The sequence below is a fragment of the Pan paniscus genome, chromosome 14 (assembly GCF_029289425.2).
Source record: "Pan paniscus chromosome 14, NHGRI_mPanPan1-v2.0_pri, whole genome shotgun sequence".
NCBI classification, from domain to species: Eukaryota; Metazoa; Chordata; class Mammalia; order Primates; family Hominidae; genus Pan; species Pan paniscus.
This window is the reverse complement of record NC_073263.2, coordinates 21,136,794-21,161,673: the sequence shown is the minus strand read 5'-3', so window position 1 is coordinate 21,161,673 and position 24,880 is coordinate 21,136,794. Positions and strand designations below refer to the sequence as shown.

The window sequence follows — 24,880 nt, the reverse complement described above, 5'->3', positions numbered from 1 at the left end:
TCTGAAGCTAACCTGGAACCACTCACCAAGATAGACCAAATTTGGGATCATAAAACACAGTTTAAAAAAATTTACAAGAATAGAAAGCATACAAAGTATGGTCTTAGACCACAGTAGACTTAAACTAGAAATCAGTAACAAAAAGATAGCTGAAACATCTCAAAGTATTTGGAAATTAAATGACATACTTTTAAATAACACATGGGTCAAATAAGGAATCTCAAAAGAAATTTTAAAATATTTTCAACCAATGAAAGTGAAGCTGGCATCTTCAGAAGAGTATTTGGTCCCTAGAAGAGAACTCTAGGCAAGAATAGTTTAGATGACCAAGTGGAAAATTTAAAACCTTACAGGACCAGTCAGAAAAAGAATAGTTTTGAATCAAATCAATATAATATAGTCGGTGGGACAAGCTATATAGCTAACTAGAGTCTAGATGTTGTTACAGGCACTCAAATTGAAAATTTTTACAGAAATTCTGCTACCTAGACATTTCTACAAGCATAATTGGGCCTGTTGGCCTAGTTTGTAACCCCTAATCTATAAATTCAGTGTAATTGCAATAATCCCAATGGGGTAGGTAAATGTGTGCTCACACATGTATGCACGTGTGTGTGTGTGTGTGTGTGTGTGTGTTTTGACAAGCTGATTTGAAAATTTATACGGAAAAACAAGGGGCCTGAACTGGCAAAGACACTCTGAAAGAAGGAAAAAAATGGAGAAGTTAATTCTATCAAATAATGAGCTTTATTATAAAACCTCAGTAATTAAGATCAAATGGCATTGGCATAGGGATAGACAAACTGACCAGTGGAACAGAATAAAGAGCCCAGAAACACAAGGGAACTTTTATATATGAGAGAGGTGGCATTATAAATCAGTGGAAAAAGAGGGACTGTTCAACGAATGGTACTAGTGCAGTTGGATATGCATATGGAAAACAAGCAAACATTTTTCAAAGAAAATTTTAAAATCTGTCTCCTTAGGTTAAAGAAATCTTCCTTAAATAAGCCACAAAAAGCACTAACATAAAAGATTGATAAAATTCAACCATATTAAAATTAGAACTTCTATTGATCAAAAGTTGCCTTAGAGAAATTGAAAAGGTAAGCCAAAAACTTCCAAAATTTAAGACAATACTTAGTATATGTAGAAAACTACAATAAGAAAAAGACAATTTTTTTAAAAAAGGGACAGAAGTAGTAAATAGGCATTCACAGAAGAGGAAATGTATGCAAAAAAAGAACATAAATATGTTTACCCTTATTAGTGACTACAATAAGATATAATTTTATATAAGATTAGCAACAATTAATTTTGTTAAAGACAAAAGTTGAAGAGAATGTAGATCAGCAAAGATTTTTATACACTGTTAGTTGGACATGCCAATTGAAACTACTACTTTGGGCTGGGCATGGTGGCTCACCCCTGTAATCCCAGCACCTTGGGAGGCCAAGGCAGGTGGATCACCTGAGGTCAGGAGTTCAAGACCAGCCTGGCCAACATGGAGAAACCCTGTCTCTACTAAAAATACAAAAATTAGCCAGGCATGGTGGCGTGCATCTGTAGTCCCAGCTACTCAGGAGGATGAAGCAGGAGAATCGCTTGAACCCAAGAGGTGGAGGTTGCCAGGAGCCCAGATCACACCACTTCACTTCAGCCTGGGCAACAGAGCAAGCCTCTGTCTCAAAAAGAAAAAAAAAAGAAAAGAAAGAAACTCCTACTTTGGAAAACAACTTAGAACTGTTATATAAAATTAAACATTAGCATAACTTTTGACATACAAATCCCATTCCTATATATACACTCTATATGCAACAGGAATATTTGCCCCTGTGCAGTGGGATATATGTGTAAGAATGCTTATAGTAGCAGTGTTATATTAGCAAAAGCTGGAAACAACTCAACTGTCCCTTAATAACAGACTGGATAAATAAACTGTGCTACAGTGTATTCACACAATGAAATTTTACTGAGTAAAAGTGAACAAACTTAGATGGTCGACTTTCATCATGGCAGCATGAGTAACTCCATTGGCCCACTTCCCACTGAAACTGGTAAAAAAATTTTAAGACCTTCCTTTAAAGTCTCTGGAAGTGGTCTTGGAGTCATATAGCACATTAAAGAACATCTGTTTAAGAAAATCTACTAAAATTGGATAAGAAAACTAAGAGTCTGGGATGCTTGAACTAAGAACTCCCTCCCTACCCTGTCCCAGTTTGTTGAATGGAAATTTATTCCAAACTGGTGCAGCCAAGAACAGAGGTTTCCTCTCCCCTCAGTACCCATTCAGAGGGCTTTCTTCCCAGAGAAACCAGATATCAGCATTTCTCATCTTGCCCCCAGCTACTTGTTGCTGAGGCTAGTTCTGGGGAGTGCAGCTGAGAAGTGGGAGCTCCCTTCTCCCTGCCATCCCTCACCTGTGAAATGGAGGCTCTACCTTGGGCCTTGTACCCCTAAGAATACTGGGACCCTGATTGCTCTTGTCTCAACTTGTAAGACAGGTTCCACACTGAGAGAGGCAAGTCAAGAAGACCTGAAGTTACACCACTGGTCCCACTCCCACCCCCAGAACCCCAGCCCACAAATTTTGTGGGGTGAGAAGTGGAGGGTGTGGGCAACAGGTAAAACAAATAGCTCCTTATCTCTTCCCAAAGAAACCGACTTCACCATCAACAGAAAATGGAGAAGTTCAAGCCTAAGATCCACACTCAAAAACAGGTGGAGGTTGTGGTGAAAGGTAATTGGGAGGACATTAACAAATTCAATTAAAATAACAGGCTAAACTGTAGGCTGGCTGCTTTGCAGAAGAGAACTAGGGAAAGAGACAGCTGTAAGGAGCCCTCCTGGGGTCATTACAAATATTAAACACTGACAATGGAAATTATTCCTTCAAAGGACCCCAAATTAGTGGAGCTTAACATCTTGGTATGGTCAAGAAAACGGAAACTAGAGTGCTGCCCAAATTACTCTCATCCCAGGGTGACTGAAGGCATACCCAAAACTGCCTCCCTGAGGAGCAACATCAGAGGCTTAACACTGGGGGGCGATAGTCTTCATTAAAATAATCCAGCTTGGCACTAAACTAATAGCAAATAAGCAGATAGCAGTAACAACCCTGGGGGAGCAGGGAATTGTTAATAGTACTCAGAGTTGCTACAGTATATTATCTGAAATGTGAGTTTTTATAACAAAATATTATGAAATATGCAAAGAAACAGGAATATATGACCCTACTGGACAAAAGCAGGTAACAGAAACTGCTTGTGATTGCAACCAGATATCAGATATACCAGAAAAAGACTTTAGAATAGCCATTGTAAATATATTCAAAGAACTAAAATAAACCATGATTAAAGATTATAATGTTTCCACTTTTATTATTCATTGGAATGCAATTAAACTATCAGAAGGCATTTAGCTAAATCAAGAATTCAGTAATTTTGCAGGCCAAATAATACATCCTTTATGCATATGATGTACTTCATCTTCATTTTTCATCATGGATAAGAAGGATAATAATCTTGGTTGCATTCCTACAGATCATTATGAACAGCAAAATAAGGAAAAACAGGGCCAACCCACTGACCCATGATCTCCATGAATAAACAGAAAGATACAAAACAGTCTAAGATTTATTAGATCCTAAACTCATTTTTACGTAGTATGTATCTTTTTGGATTTTTTGCAAATAATACACTTTATTAATAGTAGTTAATGAGGCTTCTGTAAACCATCTCCCCATGCTCCTTTCAAGTAGATACTCATTCTTCCTGTTTCCTTGGTAGGCTTGAGGGAAATCAGTGTCATCCTCAGTCCTCCATTGTGCACTCTAAAAACCATCAAATGTGCTGCTTTGAGACCTAGCTTATCTAGCCAGAATACCATTTCCCTTCTTTACGTTCTTTTCTACTGAATTTCTTTAGCCTTATAGTTCTTTAGTTTTCATTTCCAGTGACCTTCATTCGTATTCACTTCCCACGTCCATTACCTGGAATTGCTCCAGTTTTAAAATCTCAAATTGCAGAATCCCATTCTCTGGCAACAAGTTACTGTTGTCCCCACCCTGCCTACTTTCTAATACCCAATGCACCTATTCTCAGATTTAATAAAAGCTTCTAGTCTCAACTAACCCATTATTCCCAAGCTCTCTGTTCCTCTTGGGTATTTTTCCTCCCCTGTAGCTACAGGTTTGTCATTTTGTCACTGTTTAATAACTACTTGCAAATATCTTTCCCCTTTGTTGTTCTTGTCGGACTTAGCCTGCTGTCAACTTTAGGAGAAAATCATGTGATTGTGCAGATCGGAGCCACTAATTTTGATAGTCCTCACCTTCACCTAGAGTTTTCCAATCATTTTACACATGAATTAGCTTTCTCCTATTTCCTTTGTCAGCTCTTCTCAACTCTTGCTGCTTTTTTCAGACTTTTTATCACATCCTTTTTTCACATTTATAATATTATTTCACCTATTTTTAACTGAGCAAATTAAGGCCATAAGCTAGGGAGTTCTTCAGATCCCTCCCTTGCTGCCCGAGAACTTGCCTACATGCTTCCTGGCCTTTTAAACTGGAAGTAGTGCTCTTGCCCTGCTAAGGCTGATTCCTTCGCCCCCTTCTCTAGTTCCATCACTTTTTCTCTCCACTGTCTCATTCTTTAAAACTTCCAAATAGTCTCATGTCTTCGCTCTCCTGAAAACTCCGTAGACATTAGAGATGTAAATTTAAGAATCTTCAATATATACGTGCTATTTAAGGCTAAAATACTTGATGAGATCTCAAAAATGAGTTTGGGTAGAAAAGATAAGTCAAAGGACTGAGTGGTGAGTTATTCCAACATTTGGAGGTGAAGAGATAAGGAAAACCCAGAGAAGGAGCAGCTAAAAGGTAGGAAGAAAACCAGGAAAGCAGAGTGTTGTGAAATTTAAGTAAAGAAAGCATTTCAAGGAAGGAGTAATCAACTATGAAAAATGCTGTTGAGAAATCAGGTCAGATGAGGACTAAGAATTGACCATTAGATTTGGCAATATGAGGGTTATTGGTGACCTTTATAAGAACAGTTTTGATGCATTGGTGTCAACATGAAAGCCTGACTAGAGTGGGTTTAGGAAAAAATGGGGGAAAAAAAAAAGACTCCAGAGTGGCTTGCCATAAAGAGAAAGAGAGAGATGAAGCAGTAGATGGAGGTGGAAATGCGATCAAGAGGATCTTTTAATATGTGTTGGTAGGTGAGACAGGAAAACTTGGCAGTGCAGGAAGAATGAAAAATTTCTAAAACACAGTCCTTGTGAAGACAAGAGGGAAAAGAGTTTGAGAGCACAGTGGAAGCTTGGATTAGGTAGGAGCACAGAGTTCCTTCATAATACCAGGAGAAAAGGCATGCACACCACATGACATCTAATGGAAGCTGGTCAAGTTGTTTATTACCTTTCTTTCTTTTTTTTCTCAGTGAATTGGGAAGCCAGGTTATCAGCTGAGAGTGAAGAGGGGGGGAAGGTATTGAGGTTTACAGAAATAGCCTTATAAAACAGTGAGAGAGTTGATGGATTGAGAAATACAATATGATTGCCAGTAACCTTATTAAAGTCCCCACTTGAAGTTATTAATTCTGAAGTTAAAATAAGTCTATTTATTTTCAAAGGGAATGCTTCCAGTTTTTGTCCATTCAGTATGATATTGGCTGTGGGTTTGTCATAGATAGCTATTATTATTTTGAGATACATCCCATCAATACCTAATTTATTGAGAGTTTTTAGCATGAAGCATTGTTGAATTTTGTCAAAGGCCTTTTCTGCATCGATTGAGATAATCATGTGGTTTTTGTCTTTGGTTCTGTTTATATGCTGGATTACATTTATTGATTTTCGTATGTTGAACCAGCCTTGCATCCCAGGGATGAAGCCCACTTGATCATGGTGGATAAGCTTTTTGATGTGTTGCTGTATTCGGTTTGCCAGTATTTTATTGAGGATTTTTGCATCAGTATTCATCAAGGATATTGGTCTAAAATTCTCTTTTTTTGTTGTGTCTCTGCCAGGCTTTGGTATCAGGATGATGCTGGCCTCATAAAATGAGTTAGGGAGGATTCCCTCTTTTTCTATTGATTGGAGTAGTTTCAGAAGGAATGGTATCAGCTCCTCCTTGTACCTCTGGTAGAATTCAGCTGTGTATCCATCTGGTCCTGGACTTTTTTTGGTTGGTAAGATATTAATTATTGCCTCAATTTCAGAGCCTGTTATTGGTCTACTCAGAGATTCAACTTCTTCCTGGTTTAGTCTTGGGAGAGTATATGTGTCGAGGAATTTATCCTTTTCTTCTAGATTTTCTAGTTTATTTGCGTAGAGGTGTTTATAGTATTCTCTGATGGTAGTTTGTATTTCTGTGGGGTCAGTGGTGATATCCCCTTTATCATTTTTTATTGCATCTATTTGATTCTTCTCTCTTCTTTATTAGTCTTGCTAGCAGTCTATCAATTTTCTTGATCTTTTCAAAAAACCAGCTCCTGGATTCATTGATTTTTTTGAAGGATTTTTTGTGTCTCTATTTCCTTCAGTTCTGCTCTGATCTCTTGCCTTCTGCTAGCTTTTGAATGTGTTTGCCCTTGCTTCTCTAGTTCTTTTAATTGTGATGTTAGGGTGTCAATTTTAGATCTTTCCTGCTTTCTCTTGTGGGCATTTTGTGCTATAAATTTCCCTCTACACACTGCTTTGAATGTGTCCCAGAGATTCTGGTATGTTGTATCTTTGTTCTCGTTGGTTTCAAAGAACATCTTTATTTCTGCCTTCATTTCGTTATGTACCCAGTAGTCATTCAGGAGCAGGTTGTTCAGTTTCCATGTAGTTGAGCAGTTTTGAGTGAGTTTCTTAATCCAGAGTTCTAGTTTGATTGCACTGTGATCTGAGAGACAGTTTGTTATAATTTCTGTCCTTTTACATTTGCTGAGGAGTGCTTTACTTCCAACTGTGTGGCCAATTTTGGAATAGATGTGGTGTGGTGCTGAAAAGAATGTATATTCTGTTGATTTGGGGTGGAGAGTTCTGTAGATGTCTATTAGGTCCGCTTGGTGCAGAGCTGAGTTCAATTCCCGGATATCCTTATTAACTTTCTGTCTCGTTGATCTGTCTAATGTTGACAGTGGGGTGTTAAAGTCTCCCATTATTATTGTGTGGGAGTCTAAGTCTCTCTGTAGGTCACTAAGGACTTGCTTTATGAATCTGGGTGCTCCTGTATTGGGTGCATATATATTTAGGATAGTTAGTTCTTCTTGTTGAATTGATCCCTTTACCATTATGTAATGGCCTTCTGTGTCTCTTTTGATCTTTGTTGGTTTAAAGTCTGTTTTATCAGAGACTAGGATTGCAACCCCTGCCTTTTTTTGTTTTCCATTTGCTTGATAGATCTTCCTCCATCCCTTTATTTTGAGCCTATGTGTGTCTCTGCATGTGAGACGAGTTTCCTGAGTACAGCACACTGATGGGTCTTGACTCTATCCAATTTGTCAGTCTGTGCCTTTTAATTGGAGCATTTAGCCCATTTACATTTAAGGTTAGTATTGTTATGTGTGAATTTGATCCTGTCATTATGATGTTAGCTGGTTATTTTGCTCGTTAGTTGATGCAGTTTCTTCCTAGCCTTGATGGTCTTTACAATTTGGCATGTTTTTGCAGTGGCTGGTACTGGTTGTTCCTTTCCATGTTTAGTGCTTCCTTCAGGAGCTCTTTTAGGGCAGGTCTGGTGGGGATGCCCTCTCTCACCACTCCTATTCAACATAGTGTTGCAAGTTCTGGCCAGGGCAGTCAGGCAGGAGAAGGAAATAAAGGGCATTCAGTTAGGAAAAGAGGAAGTCAAATTGTCCCTGTTTGCAGATGACATGATTGTATATCTGGAAAACCCCATCGTCTCAGCCCAAAATCTCCTTAAGCTGATAAGCAACTTCAGCAAAGTCTCAGGATACAAAATCAATGTGCAAAAATCACAAGCATTCTTATACACCAGTAACAGACAGAGAGCCAAATCATGAGTGAACTCCCATTCACAATTGCTTCAAAGAGAATAAAATACCTAGGAATCCAACTTACAAGGGATGTGAAGGACCTCTTCAAGGAGAACTACAAACCACTGCTCAATGAAATAAAAGAGGATGCAAACAAATGGAAGAACATTCCATGCTCATGGGTAGGAAGAATCAATATCATGAAAATGGCCATACTGCCCCAGGTAATTTACAGATTCAACGCCATCCCCATCAAGCTACCAATGATTTTCTTCACAGAATTGGAAAAAACTACTTTAAAGTTCATATGGAACCAAAAAAGAGCCCGCATTGCCAAGTCAATCCTAAGCCAAAAGAACAAAGCTGGAGGCATCACGCTACCTGACTTCAAACTATACTACAAGGCTACAGTAACCAAAACAGCATGGTACTCGTACCAAAACAGAGATATAGATCAATGGAACAGAACAGAGCCTTCGGAAATAATGCCGCATATCTACAACTATGTGATCTTTGACAAACCTTACAAAAACAAGCAATGGGGAAAAGATTCCCTATTTAATAAATGGTGCTGGGAAAACTGGCTAGCCATATGTAGAAAGCTGAAACTGGATCCCTTCCTTACACCTCATACAAAAATTAATTCAAGATGAATTAAAGATTTACATGTTAGACCTAAAACCATAAAAACCCTAGAAGAAAACCTAGGCAATACCATTCAGGACATAGGCATGGGCAAGGACTTCATGTCTAAAACACCAAAAGCAATGACAACAAAAGCCAAAATTGACAAATGGGATCTAATTAAACTCAAGAGCTTCTGCACAGCAAAAGAAACTACCATCAGAGTGAACAGGCAACCTACAGAATGGGAGAAAATTTTTGCAACCTACTCTGACAAAGGGCTAATATCCAGAATCTACAATGAACTCAAACAAATTTACAAGAAAAAAACAACCCCATCAAAAAGTGGGTGAAGGATATGAACAGACACTTCTCAAAAGAAGACATTTATGCAGCCAAAAAACACATGAAAAAATGCTAATCAAAACTGGCCATCAGAGAAATGCAAATCAAAACCACAATGAGATACCATCTCACACCAGTTAGAATGGCGATCATTAAAAAGTCAGGAAACAACAGGTGCTGGAGAGGATGTGGAGAAATAGGAACACTTTTACACTGTTGGTGGGACTGTAAACTAGTTCAAGCATTGTGGAAGTCAGTGTGGCGATTCCTCAGGGATCTAGAACTAGAAATACCATTTGACCCAGCCATCCCATTACTGGGTATATACCCAAAGGATTATAAATCATGCTGCTATAAAGACACATGCACACGTATGTTTACTGCGGCACTATTCGCAATAGCAAAGACTTGGAACCAAGCCAAATGTCCAACAAAGACTGGATTAAGAAAATGTGGCACATATACACCATGGAATACTATGCAGCCATAAAAAATGATGAGTTCATGTCCTTTGTAGAAACATGGATGAAGCTGGAAACCATCATTCTCAGCAAACTATCGCAAGGACAAAAAACCAAACACCGCATGTTCTCACTCATAGGTGGGAATTGAACAGTGAGAACACGTGGACACAGGAAGGGGAACATCACACACCCGGGCCTGTTGTGGGGTGGGGGGAGGGGGGAGGGATAGCATTAGGAGATATACCTAATGCTAAATGACGAGTTAATGGGTGCAGTGCACCAACATGGCACATGTATACATATGTAACTAACCTGCACATTGTGCACATGTACCCTAAAACTTAAAGTATAATAATAATTAAAAAATAAAATAATTTTAAAAAGAAGTCTATATGCTTGCTTTGGCAGCACGTATACTAAAATTGGAAAAATACAGAGAAGATTAGCATGGCCCCTATGCAAGGATAACACGTAAATTCGTGAAGCATTCCATTTATTTTTTTAAATGTATAAAAAATATATAAGTCTGTTTAGCATGATTGTGGTTCTTTTTCTCCACTGTGTTCAGCTGCAAAAGTGCTGGTATGGAATAGGCAGAGAGTTGGATCTAGGCAGTGTTGGAATTAGCCAAGAGCATATGACAAAGGGAAAGAGAAGCAAGGGAGTCAGTGTGTACACAAGGGAACAGGTCTGGTGGTTGACCATGGAAGCTGAGCCAGGTGGCATGTTAGGACATGAGCAGGTGAGAAATAGCGAAAAGGTCGTAGATTCAAAAGATTGTAGGGCCCATTGAGATCAAAGGATAGTTGGAGTCCCCACACATAAGTGAATAACGAAAGAATGGGCATTATTGTATAGTTGATAGTACAGGTCCTGGAATAGGACAGAAAGTGAGTTTGAATACTGGCTCCACCACTTAGTAGTATTGTGTCTGTGGGCAAAGTTATATAAGCTATTAGTCTAGGTTTCCTCATCAGTAAAACGGGAGTGCTAATAGTACCTACGTCAAAGCGTTGTTGTAAAGATTCAATAATACAAGTAAAGAGCAGAGTACCTGGCACATAGGAGGCTCTGAAACTGTCACTCTTACTAAGGAAAATGCAAAAATATTGGCAGTTATTATAATTGAATTCTTCAACTATGGGTGATTTTAGATTTTTAAATATTTTCTATATCTAGCTTTTAAACGTTTTATAATGAGCGTTATTCCCATAATTGGTAGACCCCTGCAAAAGTTTTTGTTTATTTTGCTTTGTTTTGTTTAAGAGATAGCGTCTTACTCTGTGGTCCAAGCTGGGGCGCAGTGGTGCGATCATAGCTCCCTGCAGCCTCAACCTCCTGGGTTCCAGCAATCCCCCATCTCAGTCTCCGAAGTAGCTGGGACTACAGGCACATGCCGCTGTACTCAGCTAATTTTTTAATTTTTTGTAGAGAGAGAGGTTTTGCTTGGTTGCCCAGGCTGGTCTTGAACTCCTGGCTTCAAGTGATCCTCCCGTCTTGGCCTCCCAAAGCACTGGATTATAGGTGTGAGCCACCATACCTGGCAGTAAGTATTTTTAAGTGTAGCTCAGCATAAGTTGAAACTGCAAACCAAAAGTTAATAAATTTATGTAGCTTTGGAAAACAAAATGTCTGGAATGAGATGATAGAGTGGATTATGCCTTAAGTCTTTATTAAGTTAAAGCAAGCAGATATTTGTGGCTCCTGTGTGTGCAGCTAGACCTTACAATCATTGTTGGTAGTAATATTTAAGGGAAAACTAAAACAGTGCTAGCCCTACCCTTTAAAAGTATCTATTCTACCACCTGTTAGACCATGATTTTAGCTTAAGTTCCCTGAAGGTTTTTTTCATACTTCCACGAGCCTGAGGTCACAGCTTAAACCTCTGTTAACTTCTTAATAATTAGCCAAGTGTAAGCAAAAATGGGTCACAGAACAGATGCCACTATTAAAGTCCCACTTGAGGTTATTAATTATTATAAGGTTAAAGTAAGTCTGTTCAGCATACTTGTGGTTATATTTCTCCACCATGTTCAGTTGCACAGTTGCTGAACTGGGAAGAGAGAAATAAGGCCTTTAGAAAGACACCACAGGAATTTTGCCCTATGCTGGTTTTGACTGTTCCTTATACCAGTATATGGTATGCCCTTATTTAAACTTACAACATGAGATTTTTTTGCAAATAAATATGTAAATAATAAACAAATGAACAGCCAACCCAGACAGCCAAATTCAGATTAACCAGTTGATTACTCTGAAAGGGTTGTAATTAGGGTGACCACAGAATTTATTATGGTGCACGTGCCAGAGTTGCTCAGGTGACCCCATATCTTTGCGAATTTATCTTGGACTTTGAAATTCCACAAATGAATCTTAAATTTGAAAATTAATTGCAGTTGAACTGTGTAGTTCTTGTCTTTGCCACCATATACTGTAGCTTAATCTGATTTGGGGCTCATCTTCCTGCTCTGTAAAACTGAGTATCAATTATCTAAAGTGATAATAGAATTTCACAAACTTGCCTGACAGTAAATTTGCTTGGGGCCCTTGTTTAAAAACTCTCAAGCTTGTCAGCTGGGCACGCTAGCTCACGCCTGTAATCCCAGCACGTTGGGAGGCCAAGGCGGGCGGATCACAAGGTCAGGAGATCAAGACCATCCTGGCTAACACGGTGAAACCCCGTCTCTACTAAAAATGCAAAAAAAAAATGAGCCGGGTGTGGTGGCGGGCGCCTGTAGTCCCAGCTACTTGGGAGGCTGAGGCAGGAGAATGGTGTAACCCGGGAGGCAGAGCTTGCGGTGAACCAAGATTGTGCCACTGCACTCCAGCCTGGGTGACAGAAGGAGACTCCGTCCCAAAAAAAAAAAAAAAAAAAAACTCTCAAACTTGTCTTCTCTCCTCCCCCACCCTGGGAAGTTTTTATTCAGAAGATCTGAGATACGGCGATAGAATCCTTGTATAACCCTCCCACCTTCTATCTACTTCCCTCTCTTAGATTCCTGTATGCTTAGCAAGCACCCTCCGGGTGATTGTTTTGATCAAACAAGTTTGAGAAATATTTATAACCTATGTGAAGGTGTCTTGGGATGCCAGGTGTCAATTGTGGTAAAGGGTGGCTTATTGGAGTCAAACAGGACCTGGAGACAGTCCTCTTTCCACAGCTTCACTAGCCCCGTTGTAACCTTGGGTAAACTACCTGACCTGGCCTGTTTCCAGATCTATAAAATAATAGTGTCTACCATATAGTGTTGTTGGGATGATTAAATTAGAGAATGTGAGAAGACCTGTAGCTGCTATAGGTTAAAATTAATATTCTCAATTAAAGGTCTAAAATTTTAAAAGATTAAAGCCTTCTGTCCACAAAATCTGTGTTAAGATCTTAACCACACTCATCAGGTAAACATTAGCAGCTACATATTTTAGATTAAGAAATAACACTTTTTTGTAATAAAACCTATGTTCATGTTAGAAACTAAGACATTACAAAGTATAGAGCAGAAAATAAAGTCAACCAGATTGTCACCACCATTCAGAAACAACCAACATTAACACATTTCTTTTTACAAAGTTGAGACCATGCATTATGTGCTGTTTTTATACCCTAACTTTTTCTGTATAATGGATCATGAGTTATTTTCCTTGTCAACAAATATTTTTTCTAAAATACTGTTTGTGTGACTGCACAATACTATTTTATTAATATGCCATAATTTATTTAATTGGTTCCCTAGTGGTAGAACATTTGTCTATAATTTTTTCACTGTTATAAATAATGCTATAGTGAATATACTTTTTCTTGTATCTTTGACTCTTCTTCCTTGATGATCTTATCCACATCAGTGATTGACTTGTTCCCTGAACACTGATTTTCATACCTGTATCTCCAGATCAGACCTCTCACCTGACCACGAGACCCATAATATTCCTTGTTTCTTGAACATCTCTAAGAAGTACCAGAGGCATCTCAGGTAAACAACTCTATATGCACTGCAGATGCTCTACCCCCACCCCCACCCCCAAGTACACATGGACACCTGTGCCTACCCCATCCACAGTTCCTCTGTTAACCGCATCAGGGTCTGTCTTACTTGACATCATATTCCCAACCTAGCACAGTGCCTGGCACAGATGTTAGTCAAATAGATTCGTAAATACATCAATCAGTACAAACTCTTACATAATGAAATAATGAGTTATAATCCATACATTTCTTTACATTTTTATTTGATTTACCCTATGTTAACAGGTACTGTGTTAGGCCTTGGGGATATAATGGTGAATAAAACATACTATTATTACATTAATAGAATTCATGATATAGTGTAAGAGTTTCAGTAATAGACTAAAGTCTGAGAACATTTCAGCAGAGAGATCTATGAGGGCTGGAATAATCAGAGATTTCACAGAGGATATGTGAAGAATGGATAGAATTTCCCTAGGTAAAGCAGGAAAAGGGAGAATATGCCATATGAGGAGATAAATCATTAAGATGCTGTAGCATTTGCATTTTCAAAATTGAAAAGACTGTTTCTGGTCCCACATGCTCATCCAGAACCTTATCACTCCCCATCAAAAGTGGAGCCTTTGTCCCTCCCCTTGAACCTTTGTGGCTGCCTCAACTCATAGAGCATGTGCAGTAGAGACTTCTGAGACTAGGCAATAAAAGGCAGTAAGTACGTAAAGCCACTTGCTAATATTCTTAATGATGAAAGATTGAATGCTTTGCCCCTAAGATCAGAAACTAGGCAAGGCTGTCCATTTTCACTGCTTGTCTTCAACATTGTACTGGATGGAAGGTCTAGCCAATGCAAAAAGGGAAGAAAAAGAAATGAGACCTACACATTTAAAAGAGAGAAATAAAGCTGTCTTTGTTTATGTACAGGATGATGACCTATGTAGAACATGCCGAAGAATCAATATTAAAGCTATTAGAACTAATAGTAAGTTTATCAGGGTCACAGGATTGAGCAGCACTATATAAAAATCAGTTGTATTTTTTTAAATTAGCAATCTCAGATGTATCATGCTGAGTTTCTGCAAGCCTCTAGCTATCCTTAACACCTTCCCCTACGCACTCTATCAAATTACCCAACCACCTAGCTACAGAGAAAATGGAAATCATTAGATAGGAGCCACCTCAGCCTCTGCTAAAACTACTAGCCTTGGCACTTAGCTTCTCCTGCCTTCTCATCACAATAGAGGAGACTGGCAGGACCTGCCATCTGGTCCTAGAACATTGCAACACATACCCATCTCAGAACTTACACATAGCATGTGTGTAATACTTTTAACCTCACTTTTCTAAGCTAATTCGTACACTTAAGATCTTAGCTTAAGCAGCTCATATTTGGAGAAGCTTTCCCTTACCTCTCCCTCCCCCACGTTATATAATCTCTTAGCTGCTGTATTTCCCCTTTAGGTCATGTTTAAACTAATTAAATAATTTGTTGTGTATAATGCTCTTATTATTTCACAATGCTTGAGGTTGCAAAAAAAAAAAAAAGTCTTTTTATCCCTTCCAAAACAAATGTATTTGAAGACCATACTTTGGAAATTGGCAAGGAAGCCAGTTTTAGGCATTTTAGGGAATAACCATTTGTTTCCCTTTAGAAAAAATACAACCAGAGACTATCTTTGCATCCACTATTTAAATATTCCAGCAAACATAAACAAGCCATATACTTTGTTGAAGGAAAATAGCACCACTGAATTTGTCCTCTTTTTTTCTTCAGTTACCACTTAAAATGTTTTATTTATTGATTTTTTTTAACTGACCCATAATAATTGTACATACTTATGGGGTACATAGTGATGTTGCAATACATGTAGTATGTAGTGATCATATCAGGGTAATTAGTATGTGCATCTCAAACATTTATCATTTCTTTGTGTTGAGAACATTCAGTTTCCTCCTTCTAGATCTTTGAAACTAGGTGATGTATTATTGCTAATCGTAGTTATCTTACAGTGGTATATAGAACACTAGAACTTTGCCCTCCAGTCTTGCAGTAATTTTGTATCCTTTAACAAATCTCTTCCTATCCCTCTCTTCCTCCCACCCTTCCCAGCCTCTAGTATACTCTGTCCTACTTTCTACTTCTATGATATCAACCCTTTTTTTTTTTTAGATGGAGTTTTCGCTCTTGCTGGAGTGCAGTGGTGTGGTCTCGGCTCACAGCAACCTCTGCCTTCCAGGCTCAAGTGATTCTCCTGCCTCAGCCTCCAGAGTAGCTGGGATTACAGGCACCCGCCACCACACCCATCAATTTTTGTATTTTTTAGTAGAGATGGAGTTTCACCACGTTGGTCAGGCTGGTCTCGAACTCCTAACCTCAGGTGATCTGTCCGCCTCGGCCTCCCAAAGTGCTGGGATTACAGGCGTGAGCCACTGCACCCGGCTGAGATAAACTTTTTTTAGCTTCCACATATCAGTGAGAATATTGGGTGTTTAACTTTTGGTTCTTGGCTTGATTTCACTTAGCATAATGTCCTCCAGTTCCATCCATGTTGCTGTTAATGACTGGATTTCATTTTTTTAATGACTGAATAGTATTCCATTGTATGCATATACCACATTTTCATTATCTGTTCTTCATCTGTTGTTGGACACTTAGGTTGATTCCATGTCTTGGCTGTTGTGAATAGTGCTGCAGTAAACATGCTGGGGAGATGCAGATGCCTCTTTGATGTATTGCTTGTTTTTTCCTTTGGATGAATGCCCTGTAGTGGGGTTGCTGGATCATATGGTAATTCTATTTTTAGTTTTGTGAGGAACTTCATACTGTTGTCCATAGTAGTATATGTTCTAGTTTACATTCTCACCAACAGTGTATAAGAGTTCCTTTCCTGGCCGGTGCAGTGGCTCACAAGTGTAATCCTAGCACTTTGGGAGGCTGAGGTGGGAGGATTGCTTGAGTTCAGGAATTTGAAACCAGCCTGGACAACATAGCAAGACCTCATCTCTACTAAAAATCAAAAAATTAGCCAAGCCTGGTGGTGCATATCCATAGTCCCAGCTAGTTGGGAAGTTGAGCAAGAGGATTACTTGAGCCCAGGAAGTTGAGGACTCAGTGAGCTATGACCATGCCACTGCACTCTAGCCTGGGCAGCAGAGCAAGACCCTGTCTCAAAAAAGAATTCCTTTTCTCTGCATCCTTGCAAGAGTTTATTTTTTGTCTTTTTGCTAATAGCCATCATAACTGGGATGAGATGATACCTCATTATAGTTTTGATTTGCATTTCCCTGATGATCAGTGGTGTTGAGTTGTTTTTTTTTTTTTTTTTTTTTTTTTCATGTGTTTATTGGTCATTTTGTATGTGTTCTTTTTTGAAGTGTCTATTCAGGCTCTTTGCCCATTTTTAATTGAATTTTTATTTTTTGCTGTTGATATTTTCTCCCATTCTGTAGGTGTCTTTTTACCCTTGTTTGTTTCCTTTGCTGTACAGAAGCGTTTTACATCATCTCACTAATTTATTTTTTAAGTTTGGTGTCATCTCACTAATTTATTTTTTGCTTTTGTTTTCTGTGCTTTTGAGGTCTTATTCATAAAATCATTTCCCAAACCAATGTCCTGAAGTATTTCACCTGTTTTCTTAAAGTGGTTTTGTAGTTTGAGGTCTTACATTTAGGTCTTTGATCCATTTTGAGTTGATTTTTATATAAGGTGAGGGGGTTAGATCTGGTTTCATTCTTCTGCATGTGGACATCTAGTTTTCCCAGCACCATTTATTGAAGAGAGTGTTCTCTCCTCAACTTAGGTTCTTGGTACTTCTAACTAAAATCAATTGGCTGTAGATATATGGATGTATTTCTAGGTTCTCTGTTCTGTTGGTCTGTGTTTCTGTTTTTATGCCATACCATGCTGTTTTTTGGTTACTACAGCTTTGTAGTATATTTGGAAGTGTGGTAGTTTGATGCCTCCAGCTTTGTTCCTTTTGCTGAGGATTGTTGTGGCTGTTTAGGGTCTTTTGTGGTTCCATAGAAGTTTTAGGATTTTTTTTTCTACTTGCATGAAGAGTGTCATTGTTCTTTTGATAAGGATTACATTGGATCTATAGATCACTTTGGATAGTGTGGTCCTTTTAACAATATTAATTCTTCTGATCCACGAGCCGGGGATGTTTTTCCATTCGTCTGTATCCTCCTCGGTTTCTTTCGTCAGTGTTTTATAGTTATTTTTGTGAAGGTTTTCACCTCCTCAGTTAAATTTATTCCCATTTGTTTTGTGTGTATGTGTTTTTGTACCCATTGCAAATGGATTGCTTCTTGATTTCTTAGTTCATTGCTTGCATATAGAAAATGCTACTGATTTTTCTATGTTGATTTTATATCTGCAACTTTACTGAATTCATTTATTCTAAGAGTTTTTTGGTAGAGTCTTTAGGTTTTTCTATGTATAAGATCATGTTGTCTGCAAATAGGAACAGTTTGACTTCTTCCTTTCCAATTTGGATGCCCTTTATTTTTCTTTCTCTTGCCTAATTGCTCTGACTAGGACTTCCAGTTCTATGTTGAATAAAAGGGGTGAGCATCCTTGTCTCATTTCAGTTCTTAGAAGAAAAGCTGAGAGCTTGTAGTATGATGTTAGCTGTAGCACTTACCACTTTTATTAGTGATATGAGGAAGGTTAGTTTTGCTAATGCATCATTTTCTGCCTTGGTTTCCATAATAGCTGTGACTGAATAAAAGCATGTATTAGAGTATAATCAGCTCTGTCTTAGGCTGATTCTAATATTGATGCCAAGTTGTCACATATATTTATGAAAAAGTTATGAAATAAAGGAAATGTGTCTATTGTCTAATTTTTATGTATTAGACTAGTAACCTCTACAAAATGAAATTAAGTTATGTAGTGCTGGTATTGTTTTTGTAATTATGATTATCAAATAACTTTATTTTGGCCAGGGGCAGATTTATTTGATCTATAAGAACACTTAATGTGTATCAATGCAGCTTTACTATTTTAAGTATTAAAAGGCCCACTTACCTATAACAGGATATGCTGTATCTGGATTTTACTTCATAAATCCTCTGTAAATAGTGAAAACCACATGGTGGAATCTCTAATATAGGTGGAATCCTTTTAAAACATTTTACTTCCTGAACCAAAATTCTGTCCTAGTGCTTCAAGATCTATGCCGTCTCCTGCAAAAACAAAAACCCCTAATGTGTTTTTCTTGTTTTCATATTCATACAATGAAACATTACAACCTCAATTCTAGATCTTTTTTCCTGTTTTTTGCCCCATTCTGTTATTTTCATACATAAGTGTGTGAATACATATCAAATAGCTGTGAAAATAATGAGACTGAATTTTTTATTTGTGTGAATGTGGAAATAGCCAAAGAAAGAGAGACAGGAGTGTCCCCCTACCCCACATTGAAAAAAACAAACTCAAACAAAAACAGAAGGAAAAATTAGATTATTTGCCAGATGGGTTTTATCCTTAAATAGAAAAATATTGCCCAGAAATACTTAGGTGTATTTAATATGCTCTTGCCTTGTTACTGCTGTAGGGAGAAAAAAGGTCATGGCTCCTGCTGTGCAGGTCAGACCATGGACCTCTTATTTTGCTGCTCAGCCATGAATAAGTAGTATAGAGTAAGCAACCTGGGTGAGACAACTGTCTACCAAGAAAACCCTGCCAGAGTGTTCTGGATTAGAAACACCACAACCTCTCATAATACTCAGGGAGAGGTGCATTAACTGAAGAGAAAGAGGAAGCAGGAGAGAACGGGTGTTCATTCCTAGTATCTTTGCCTTGTCTTTTTTTTTTAATCTAAAAATGAATTTTATGTAAGAGACTAGCTTCTAAACTTTTAATCAAAAAGTTAATTTCTTCATTATTTTCTAATTATTCCATTTGAATTAAAAAAATTTAAAAAGATGTTTTTACAACTTAAACTGCATTAAGTATCTGGTTTTCTTTTTGATGATCAAATTTTTATATACATATCAAATAGAACTTGTAATCTACATTAAATACTGAAAAGCAGCAAAACTGCCTCTATAACCGTACCATGCATAATTATTCAGTTTTGTTAAGTGTCGAAAGTAGGCCGCAGGCTCTTTTTACTACTATCATGGAATTCAAAGAGTCTAACACCTGTTTTTGAAAAATCTATATGAGATATGAAAATAAATCCTTCAAGGCCCATATTGTTACCTAATTCCTCTTGCCAATTTGTTTTACATGTAAAGTGGGGATATAATAATTTATCCAAAAGACAGGGACCTGGATAAGAAGACATTGTGAAATCTTTTCTGATTTGTTTATTCAGTTACTCATTCAACAAATATTTAAATGTTTAGCACTGACCTACATAAAAGTAAGACAGGTATGAAATCTGCCTCCATAGATTTTATAATTTACTTTTTACCTGTAATTCTGGTGTTATATTATTCAATCAATTCATGACTTTATTGTGGTATTTCATTCACATAGTATTGAATTTTATTGGCTTAGCTGTTTGGCAGCCAGACTTCTAGCTGGAGGGAAGCAAACATTACCTTCTTTACTCACTCAGTTTCAAGTAGAAGGATTTTTTTTTTTAACAGATTTTTGAAAGACCAAAAAGGAATCTAGCCTTCAAACAGATAACACCCCTTAGAAATAATCTGATTTCTAAGAAACTCTTAGACACCATCCATTTTGCTACCTTAAATTCTTGATCCTCTTCTGCCTTCAAAATGTCAGTCATTGCTTTCTAGAATACTTTAAGTTGGATGTAAGGATTAATCCGCTTTTTAAAAACAGATAAGACTAATTTTAGTTGTCTAAAAATAAAAGGGTACATGGTAATGACTATTTGTGGCGTAACTTTAGGACAAGCATAGAAATAATGATCAGTTTCTTTTTTAAGTTAATTGACTATGTAAAGATAAGTAAATACATGTATTACACAGTTTTTTGGAGTTCATTATCAGCATTATATGACTACGTATTATATACACATTCACTCACTTAGATTTGTCCAATAAATGGTAATTTTTATCTATTTGATTATCTGATACTATAACAACACCTAACAGTAGAATCTGGGGCTCTTTGTCTTTGGCTGGCACATAATAGTTTCTCCAGTGAATAAAAATTATCCCAAAATAACAACACCTAAGCTTACAAACATAGTCATAGATGTTTCTAAAAAGTATGTAGTCATATTCACAAGTAATGTTTTGACTAATAATGTAAAAATAAAATCCTGACAGTTTACTAATACCAAATAATAGAATTTGCTCTTGTAGATTTATCGTCCAAATTAAACAACCCAAACTACAGAAAAGCCACATCTAAAAGCACTCTTTTTTAATGTGCCACCTGAATTTCTACAGACTGCGTAATTGTGCTGAAGGAACTTCATAGACAAGATAATTTTGAGAGCAATAAGTAAAGTTAGTGCTGTATATTGCTTATGTAAGAAACAAAACATTTTTCAGTTTTGTTCTGGATGTTTAAAATGATTTGAGGCTATCATCAGAATAAGTCCTAAAAAAAAGAAACAATGTAATAGCTTTAGAATTATGGTGGATATTAGGAAAATGATGTAGGCAGTAAAGAGGGTGGCTGAAAACCTGAAAGAACTTTAAATCTCTGTTATCCAGTAGGAAATTATTAAAAGTAACTACTTTAGAATGGATGGTTATGTTGGCTAGACTTTTACATTTGAATGGAGAGTTATAAGCCTAAGAGGACTTTCCAGAGTTCAAAAAAAGGAAGCTTTATAAATCATGAGTGTTTTTTTCTAAATCAATGAAAGTAAAAAGAGAGTGATTTTAATAATCATGTGAAGAAATTATGTTTGACAAGAATTAATAATATGATTCAGACAACTAGGATAAATCATAGATGGTTATATACAATTTCATATGTATGAAATAGGGTGAGTGAAATTGAAAATGGATCTTGTGAAAAACTGTAGTGTCTTTGTGTTTAGTCTTAGAATTCTCTGACTCATGATTATGGCTTAAGGATATTAGCTAAAATTACAAGGCTTTGCTTTTTAAATAAATATTTAGTTGTTTGGTCTTTTTAAATAATTTTCTTTCTTAGTGCAAGTTGAGTTTTACCAAAGAATATGGATACTAAATAATGTTTCTTATTTGTTGTAGGTAAAACTTCAGTCAAGAAGCTGACAAAAAAGGTAAGCAACATGTTGTGGGGGGCAGGGTTTGTTTTTGGTAAGATAGAAAATGAACTTTTGGCCGGGCACGGTGGCTCACGCCTGTAATCCCAGCATTTTGGGAGGCCAAGGTGGGCGGATCACGAGGTCAGGAGATCACCATCCTGGCTAACACAGTGAAACCCTGTCTCTACTAAAAATACAAAAAGAAATTAGCCGGCTATGGAGGTGGGCGTCTGTAGTCCCAGCTACAAAGAAAATGAACTTTTAGAAGTTTAATTTTAATATGTGTATTCAAAGGACATCGAGGATACACTGTCAGGGATCCAAACAGCTGGCTGTGGATCAACTTTTTTCAGAGACCTTGGCGATAAAGGTAATTTTGGTTTGTTGTTAAATTTCTAGTTATGTGTTTTATTTAACTGAAGTATTATTAAGGAATTAAGGTATGAGATTTGTACCATGTTATTTAATAGGTGTTTTTAAAACATAAAGTAAGTAGGAGGTAACTTTTTCAAAGTCTTTGAGCAATTACAGATAAATTATTAAAACATCAATGTTAATTAAAGCCTGGAGAGGGTATGAGGCAGAGTATCTAAAATAAAAGATGAGAAGCCTTCAAGGGCATCCAGAGGAGCCACCACCACTTAGGGGAGTGGACGGAAAGAGGTCATGGCAGAGTAATCAGAGAGGTAGAGGAATGCCAGGAGAGTGTTATCACAGAAGCCAAGCAGAGAAAGTGTTAAAGAAAAAGGGAACTTATCAAATGTCAAAACCAAGTAAATGTAGGGAGTTGAGTGAGCTAAGGACTGAGAAGTATCCACTATATTTAGCAGCTGGAAGTGTTTGACATTTTAACAAGTACAGTGGTGCCTTGTTATCTATGGGGTATTGGTTCCAGGACCCCCCTTGGATACCAAAATCCAAGAATGCTCAAGATCCTGATATAAAATGGCATCATATTTGCGTATAACCTACAAACATCCTCCCATTTAGTTCAGATCATCTCTAGATTACTTTAATACCTAATACAATGTAAATGCTATGTATATAGTTGTTATATTCTGTAACTCTATTTATTTGTATTGGTGTGGGTTGTTTGGGGTTGTTTTTTTTTTTTTGAGACAGGGTCTTGCTCTGTTGCTGGGTTGGAGTGCAGTGGCGCAGTCATAGCTCCGGGCAGCGTCAAACTCTGGGACTCAAGCAGTCCTCCTGCTGCAGCCTGCTGGGACTACAGGTGTGCATGGCTAATTTTTTTAAATTTTAGTATAGACGGGAGTCTCACTACATTGCTCAGGCTGGCCTCAAACTCCTGGGCTCAAGCAGTCCTCCTGACTTGGCCATTGAAAGTAATGGGATTACAGGCATGAGCCACCACACCAGACCTTTTTGTTTTTTAATATTTTTGATACATGGTTGGTTGAATGCATGGATGCGGAGGGCTGACTGTACAGGTCAGTGATAGGATGAGATCTAAAGCCAAGTTGCAGAGCACTGAGAAGTGAGGGCGGATATGAGAAAAGTAAACGCAGACCTCTTGAGAGACATGGTCATGAACAGAGGAGTTAGAGGGTAGTAGCTAAGGGTAGAGAAAAAAGGCCAAGAGAATATTGGTTTATTTTAGGTGGTGAGCATGTTTCTTGTTGATGAGAAGGAGAGGTAGACAATACAAAGGAAGTATGAGTAGGACAAAATCCTGGAAAATAGGAAAGAAGGGATTGTCTTCAGAACAGGAGTGGAAGGATCAGCATTCCACAGGGAGGATGTCTTTCCCACTGTATCAGGAGAAAAGGGTGAACAAATGAGCATTTTATGCAGATATTTGCAAATTACTGGCAAGCAAATGAGGGAGGTGTTTTGGAGTAGCCTTGATTTTCTTTATAAAATAGGATTTAGGGTGAGGTGCGGTGGCTTACGCCTGTAATCCCAGCACTTTGGGAGGCCAGTGAGGCCGAGGCAGCCCGATCACCTGAGGTACAGAGTTTGAGACCAGCCTGGCCAACATGGGGAAACCCTGTCTCTACTAAAAACACAAAAAATTAGCCAGGCATGGTGGCGGGTGCCTGTAATCCCAGCTACTCAGGAGGCTGAGGCAGTAGAATCGCTTGAACCTGGGAGGCAGAGGTTGCAGTGAGCCGAGATCATGCCATTACACTCCAGCCTGGGCAACAAGAGTGAAACTCCGTCTCAAGAAAAGAAAGAAAGAAAGAAAATGTTGGATATAGTAGGTCTGAGCTTTATGGAGAAAGAAGGTTTGAAGTAGCTTCTGGGATATGGAAAAAGAACTGATGAGAGAAACAGACTTCTGGGAATCTTTCAAGGACTAGAAGAGAACATAGATTATGAAAGAATGAGTCATTGATCAGTGTAGTTGTAGAATAGAATAGTTGGACAGTTAGGATTTGCTAGGCAGAAGAATGGAGGAAGTCACGGCCTAGGGAGTTAACAATGTTAGGAGCAAGAGAGGTTTTAACTAATGAGCCATGGAGTTTAAGCAGAGACAATAGAGAATAAAGTAAAATACGAAGAAAAATTTAAAAAGAAAGTAGGAAAGTCAAGAGGGAAACAAATCCCCTTTTCATGATAAACTCCAGGAATAGAAAAAAGCCTAGAGAGAAAGCTGCCAGTGAGGTTGAAAACAGATGTAGTGGATGTCCAAGAGCAGAAAACAACCATGGTCATAGAGTAGGTGTCTGAATTTACAGTTTCTAAGCTGAAGCACTTGCAGGTGATTTCAGGGTTCAGGGAGTGACCGTAGAAATAGACAGCTAAAATAGAAGTTGGCATAGTTAATTTAGTGAACCTTATCAAGGATCTGAGAGATGGACCACTCTTATAAGTGTAGAAAAAGTGTTCACCTGAGATTGGTGATAAATTAATTATTGTTTCCTGTTGTCTAAAGAAGGAATTGGAGAATTAAGAAACAAATGTAATTTCTAAATCAGTGGTTTATAACCTTTCATTGAATGCAGCAGAGCTTTTACAGTTATCTCAAGAGATTTACAACATTCTCAAATCAACATTAATTTTATGGCTGAGTGCATTAGCTCACGCCTGTAATCCCAGCACTTTGGGAGGCTGAAGCAAGAGGATAGCTTGAGCCCAGGAGTTCAAGACCAGTCTGGGCAGTATAGCAAGTCTCTATCTCTACAAATAATGTATAAGAAAAATTAGCCAGGCGTGGTGATGCACACCTGTAGTCCCAGCTACTTGGGAGGGTGAGGTGAGAGGATCGCTTGAGCTCGAGAGGTTGAGGTTGCAATTGCAGTGAGCTGTGTGTGGTCACCTGGGCAACAGAGCAAGACCGTGTCTCAAAAAAAAAAAAAATTTAGTTTT

At 37.9% G+C, this 24,880-nt stretch overlaps 1 protein-coding gene and 1 non-coding gene across 3 annotated transcripts in view; both read left to right on the top strand.

Moving 5' to 3' along the window:
• Positions 1-24,880, top strand: part of MICU2 (mitochondrial calcium uptake 2) — a 115,663-nt gene that overhangs the window by 47,203 nt on the left and 43,580 nt on the right. For both annotated transcript variants that reach the window (XM_003833031.5, XM_034936443.3), the window contains exons 3-4: positions 21,534-21,565; positions 21,845-21,920. In XM_003833031.5, coding sequence (XP_003833079.1) covers positions 21,534-21,565; positions 21,845-21,920 — 108 coding nt within the window. The remainder of the gene's footprint in view (positions 1-21,533; positions 21,566-21,844; positions 21,921-24,880) is intronic.
• Positions 9,821-9,923, top strand: LOC112436958 (U6 spliceosomal RNA). The gene has a single exon (XR_003025621.1). It is a non-coding gene; the product is annotated as a U6 spliceosomal RNA (small nuclear RNA).